At 57.4% G+C, this 5,589-nt stretch overlaps 2 protein-coding genes across 2 annotated transcripts in view; one reads left to right on the plus strand and one right to left on the minus strand.

Annotated features, from left to right (window-relative positions):
• Tnfrsf25 (tumor necrosis factor receptor superfamily, member 25) overlaps nt 1-5,589 on the minus strand; it is a 19,042-nt gene that overhangs the window by 2,784 nt on the left and 10,669 nt on the right. The window lies entirely within an intron of this gene.
• Nucleotides 1,773-5,589, plus strand: part of Espn (espin) — an 8,759-nt gene continuing 4,942 nt past the window's right edge. The window contains exons 1-3 of the mRNA XM_013031350.1: nt 1,773-1,867; nt 2,069-2,560; nt 3,751-3,761. Of these exons, the coding sequence (XP_012886804.1) occupies nt 1,828-1,867; nt 2,069-2,560; nt 3,751-3,761 (543 nt within the window). The 5' untranslated portion in view covers nt 1,773-1,827. The remainder of the gene's footprint in view (nt 1,868-2,068; nt 2,561-3,750; nt 3,762-5,589) is intronic.

A 5,589-nucleotide genomic window follows, 5' to 3' on the forward strand; every position in this document is an offset into this window, starting at 1 on the left:
TGGGCCTGAACTCTGGGCCTGGGCGCTGTCCCTCAGCTCTTCAGCTCAAGGCTAGCGCTCTACCACTTGAGCCACAGTGCCACTTCCAGCTTTTTCTGCTTATGTGGTGCTGAGGAATTGAACTCAGGGCCTCATGCACGCAAGGCAAGCGCTCTACCACTGAGCCACCCTCCCAGCCCTGAATTTTTAATTTTTTGTCGGTTGTGGGGCTTGAAAGCTCTTCAGCTCAAGGCGAGCACTCTACACTTGAGCCACACTGCCACTTCCGGTTTTCTGAGTGGTTTATTGGAAATAAGAGTCTCACGGACTTTCCTGCCCAGGCTGGCTTTGAACCAACCACGATCCTCAGATCTCAGCCTTTGGAATAGCTAGGATACAGGGGTGAGCCACCAGCGCCCAGCTTGGATATTTTTTTTTTTTAAGAGCAAAACTGGTGACCAGGATTCTCAAGTGCCTCTGCTGTGGTCTGTGGGACAGAGGACTGTCCTGCCCTCTAGGTCTCGGACGGTACCAGTGCCCCCCGGCCCAGCCCACAGAGGAGCCTTCCTCACCCGTCCCTCAGCACAGGGAGCATGCTCAGAGCCTCCGTGCCAAGCTTCATCTGTCTGACTAGGAAAGTGGTCCTTATGGAGCCAGAGCCCCTAGCTCTAAAGTCAGCTGTCCTTTCTCTTTCATTTACAGCAGGTCCACGCTAGGAAAAGAAAGGAAACAGATAGCCCTTCCCAGAAGAGGCTGGGCTGGGTGCCCTAGTAGCCCCAATGCCAAGATGCCCTGTGCAGCCTGCGGGGAGCTGGGGGGACCACCCCTGTGGGGCCCAGAGCAGGCAGTGCCAGCGGCACAAGGACAGGAAAGCTCCTCCTCTGTTCTCCCCCTTCTGCCCTCCCAAGCTGTCCCTGTCTCCCCCCTCCCCCCCCAGCCGCTCTCCCTCTTATAACTTTTCTGTCACTTCTCTCCTCTCGGTTCCTAGAAGTAAGAGTCCTGAGGAACAGGAAGAGTGAGTAGCTGCTCGCCAAGGCTCCCAGCTGAGGCTAAGGCGCTGGGTGCGGGAGAAGGCTTGCCCAGGGCAAACCGCAGAGGGGGCCAGGGACTTGAGGAAAGGGAAGGCCGGGGCCAGAGGCCAGGGGATCTAATGCTCCGGAGCAGTCCTCCCCTCCACTTCTGTCCCCCTCTCCCACCACACCCATGCACGTGCCCCTAAGCACCCTGTGCTTGGTGGAGGATTTTGCCAGCCACACGGGTGCCCCCTCTTTTTGTGGTATGCTCTGGATCGCCAGCCCTGATGTCCAAGTGCTTTTGGCCCATGTTGTGCTTTTCCTCCAGACCTGACCCCTTCTTCAGGGTTCCAAAGACAGCTCTCCCATTCACCTCTGCCCGCCAGCTTTGGGGGGGGCGGGGGATGCAAACTATGCCCAGCCTATTTGCATGCGCACCTGCCTGACCTTCCTTCCTGTGTGCTGTCCTCAGGAAGCACCTCCTTCCCGGGTCCCTCAGAGCTGAGCTGTGCTTCGCCATCAGTGTGCTCCCTGCTTGCAATCAGTGTGCCTGCTCGTCTGTCTCGAAGGGGGGAGTGGAGGGGGTTCAGATGGGTGCCAAAATGCTAGGGTCCTGAATCTATGACCTCAGAGGATCGCCCGTGCTCAGTCCAAGGGTCACTGGGCTTTGCTGAGGCGGGGAGAGGGCCAGAAGAAGACTCCACCCTGGTGGGGCCGGGCAAGGGAACCGGGGACAAAGGTCAAGTGCCTGGCCCAGGGTAGTGTTTTGGAGCCCGCAGTCAGTGGCTGGGCGGAGACCTATGCGGGAGCCTCCAGGGCTGGCCCCAGAGCCATCATGAGCTCCCAAAGGCCTCCAGGCCGGGTCTTTCCACCCAGTGAGTAAGGGGGGGAGGGGCTGCCATGGACAGGGGCTGGGGGACCCAGGGGACCCTGAGATCCAAGGACCTGCCTTGGGGCTCCAAAGGGCTCCACCTTTCCCGGCTTGGAGGGGCATCTGGGGAAGGGGGTGTCAAGGAGCATGTGGGGGAGGGTAGCAATGCCTTCCGGCCCCCAACCAGAGCCTCTTCTGCGGGCAGGCACCAAGTCTTTCAACATGATGTCCCCAACGGGTGACAACTCAGAGCTGCTGGCTGAGATCAAGGCAGGCAAGAGCCTCAAGCCCACCCCGCAGAGCAAGGGGCTGACCACAGTGTTCTCCGGCAGCGGGCAGCCGGCCTCCCAGGTAGGCGCCGGAACGGCGGGGCCCCCCAGCGTCCCTGGCCGGCCCTGTGCTCAGCACGGCCGCTGTGCCCTCCCGCAGCCCGACTCACCGCAGCTGCCGGTGTCTCCCACGCCGTCTCGGCCCAGGAGCCCCACCCCGCCGTTTGCGGGGTCCCAACCGGTGCTCAACGGCAGCTTGGTGCCGGCCCCGCCGGCCACTCCTGCGCCGGGTGTGCAACTGGACGTGGAGGCGCTCATCCCCACCCACGACGAGCAGGGCCGGCCCATCCCCGAGTGGAAGCGCCAGGTGATGGTTCGGAAGCTGCAGCTGAAGATGCAGGAAGAGGAGGAGCAGAGGCGGAAGGTGGGTGCCTGCTGGGCTTCCCGTAAAGCCCCCGGGTCTGCATAGAGCCCAAAGCTCTCAGCCTCCCGGCCCTTCACCCTCCTGCCTTTGGAGGACCGTTGGGGTTGCTGGGTCTCTTCTGGGGACTGGTCGCAGCAAGCCCACCCTCGGGAGATGCTCTTGTTTACCAAACTCTAATGCGCTCTCAGCTCACCTGGGACCGTGTTAAAATGCCCCAGCCTGGCACCTGTAATCCTAGGTATTTAGGAGGCTGAGATCTGAGGGTATAAGTTTGAATCCAGTCCGGGGTTTGGCTCAAGTGGTAGAACACCAGGCTGGAGCAAAAAAATAAATAAAAAGCTAAGGGAGAGTACTTAGGCCCTGAGTTCAAGCCCCAGTACCATACTGGCCCAAAAGGTTTTTTTAAAAAAAAATCCTATTCTGATTCATGATTCAGGATGGAGTTGGGCAGATTCCTTGTTTCAAAGCCCTGGGTGGGGCTGATGATGACAGTGGTTGTCCAGGGTGATCGTAGCCAGACTGACTCGGGTTCTGTCTGCATATTGCCCCTGACTGCTATGGGTTCTGAGCCCTGTCCAGCCTTGGTTTCCACATCTGTAAGATCGGCTGGTCAACAGGAGTTCGTGCTACTCATTTTTCCAATTAGTGTTCCCTAGCCCCCCTCCTCCACACACACCATGCACACCACACACACACGTTGTATTTTCCAGGTATTCATAGTGAATATATCAAGGCCTGTTCTCAAAGTAGCTGTGAAGAGGAGGGAGGTGGTGTTTCAACTAGGAGAAAAACTGGGGAGGGATGTGAAAGTGATCTCTGGAGAGACAAATAACTGTGCTTTGTTGATCACACTGGGTGCTGTGACCATAACCACAGGGGTCCAGGGCTCTGAATCAGCTGCCCTGTTTGGGCTGGGGAAAGATGATAAGACAGTAAGTAGTAACATCTAGTTGGGCACTGGTGCCTCATGCCTCCAGTCCTAGCTACACAGGAGGCTGAGATCTGAGGATTGTGGTTCAAAGCCAGCCCAGGCAGGAATGTCTAAGCAGTTAACCACCAAAAGGCCAGAAGTGGAGCTGTGGCGCAATCAGTAGAGCACCAATCATGACTGAAAAAACTAAGGGACAGTACCCAGGTCCTGAGTTCAAGCCCTAGATTTCCCGCCTCACATCTCAAAAAATTAAGTCTTGGAAGAGGAGCAGGAGGTGGCTAGGGGACGTGTGGAGTCAAGAGAAGGCTGTCAAGGTGGGGTGATCTAGAATCAGAGGGTGTGTAGCTCTAGGACCATACTCTAGGGGACTGAAATGGAGAGGTCAGTGGCAGTCAGGTTAGCAAGGCCTGGCCAACCACCTGGATGAGAATGGATGTTTTAAGCCAGGCGCTAGTAGCTCACACCTGTCATCCTAGCTACTCAGGAGGCTGAGATGTGAGGATCTCAGTTCAAAGCCAGCCCAGCAAGAAAGTCTGTGAGACTCTTATCTCCAATAAACCACCAGAAAACCGGAAGCGGTACTGTAGCTCACCTGGTAGACCACTAGCTTTTAGCTGAAGAGCTCAGGACAGCACCCAGGCCCAGAGTTCAAGCCCCACAACCGGAAAAAAAAAAAAAAAAAGAATGGCTGTTTTGCTGGAAAATGGAGAGCCTGGGACAGTTAAATGGAGATCTGAGGTCTTTATAAATGCAGTGGGTGTCAGGGGTGTGCAATGTCTGGCCCTTGGGCCATATAAGACCCTATCATTAGGTATGGGATGAGACAGACTCATATACTTACCAACTGTCCACAGCAGCCTGTAGTGATAACTATGTATGGCATGGAAATTACATTATAAATATCCAAATGAAGCCAGGGGAGGTGGCTCACTCCTGGAATCCTAACTACTCAGGAGACTGAGATCTGAGGATTGTGGTTCAAAGACAGCCATGCCAGGAAAGTCCATGCAACTCTTATCTCCAGTTAACAAGCAAAAATGCCAGAAGTTGGAGCTGTGGCTCAAGTGGTAGAGCACCTACCTTGAGCAAAAAAGCTCAGGGACAGCACCATGCATGCCCTGAATTCAAGCCCTGGGACTGGCCCACACATACAAAAAACTTAAAAAGAGGAGGCTGGGAATGTAGCTTAGTGGTAGAGTGCTTGCCTAGCATGCATGAAGCCCTGGGTTCGATTCCTCAGCACCACATAAACAGAAAAAGCTGAAGTGGTGCTGTGGCTCAAGAGGTAGAGTGCTAGCCTTGAGCAAAAGCAGCTCAGGGACAGGGCCCAGGCCCTGAGTTCAAGCCCCAGGACGGGCAAAAACAAACACATAAATAAATAAAAGAGTGCTGTGACCTGTCCACAGAGATAAAACACTGACCACTGAGACAAGCAGGGCTTGAGCCCCAGGGAGCCTGAGGAAGGGTTGGCCGTCAGGTGGCCTGGGGTATCTCCCTGGGGTTCTGGTCAGGAAACCGTCGGCCCTGGATAGTGGTCAGCTTCAACGCCTTTCGCATGTTCCTTGGGTGGTGTAATGAGCCACGGAGCCAGGCCTGGAGACCCCCACACCCGGCGGCCTGCCCGCCCTGCAGCGGCGCCAGAGACCAGCACTGCCCCCTACCGGCGACCAAAGCGAACACCGCCCGGAGCCGAAGCCCGCCGCCGGCCAGGCACGGGGCCCGGTGCCCGCCAACCAGCCCCGCGGAGCCATTACACCACCCTGGACATGCAAAAGGAGCCCCCGCTGCGGCGGGAGCGGGGCCAGAAGGAGACGCGCCTCCCTCCCCTCTCTTGTCTCCCCCGCCATAGCTGACAGCCGCCAGCGCGTGCTGCTACCCGCCAGAGGGCTGGAGGTACTCTCACGAGTACAACGCCATCCTCGGGCCCTTCGGCGAGCTCATGACCGAGGCCGACGTCCTCCGCATCGAGCAGCAAATCGAGAACCTCCAGGTGCTGCACAAGGCGCAGAGGCTGGAGGCGCGCCTGGAGCAGCTGGAGCTGGAGCTGGAGCAGCTGCTCCCCATCTCGGCCGCGCTGGCCGCGCCGCGCTTCACGGTCGACC

Source organism: Dipodomys ordii, unplaced genomic scaffold (assembly GCF_000151885.1).
Source record: "Dipodomys ordii isolate 6190 unplaced genomic scaffold, Dord_2.0 Scaffold6, whole genome shotgun sequence".
Classification (NCBI taxonomy): domain Eukaryota; kingdom Metazoa; phylum Chordata; class Mammalia; order Rodentia; family Heteromyidae; genus Dipodomys; species Dipodomys ordii.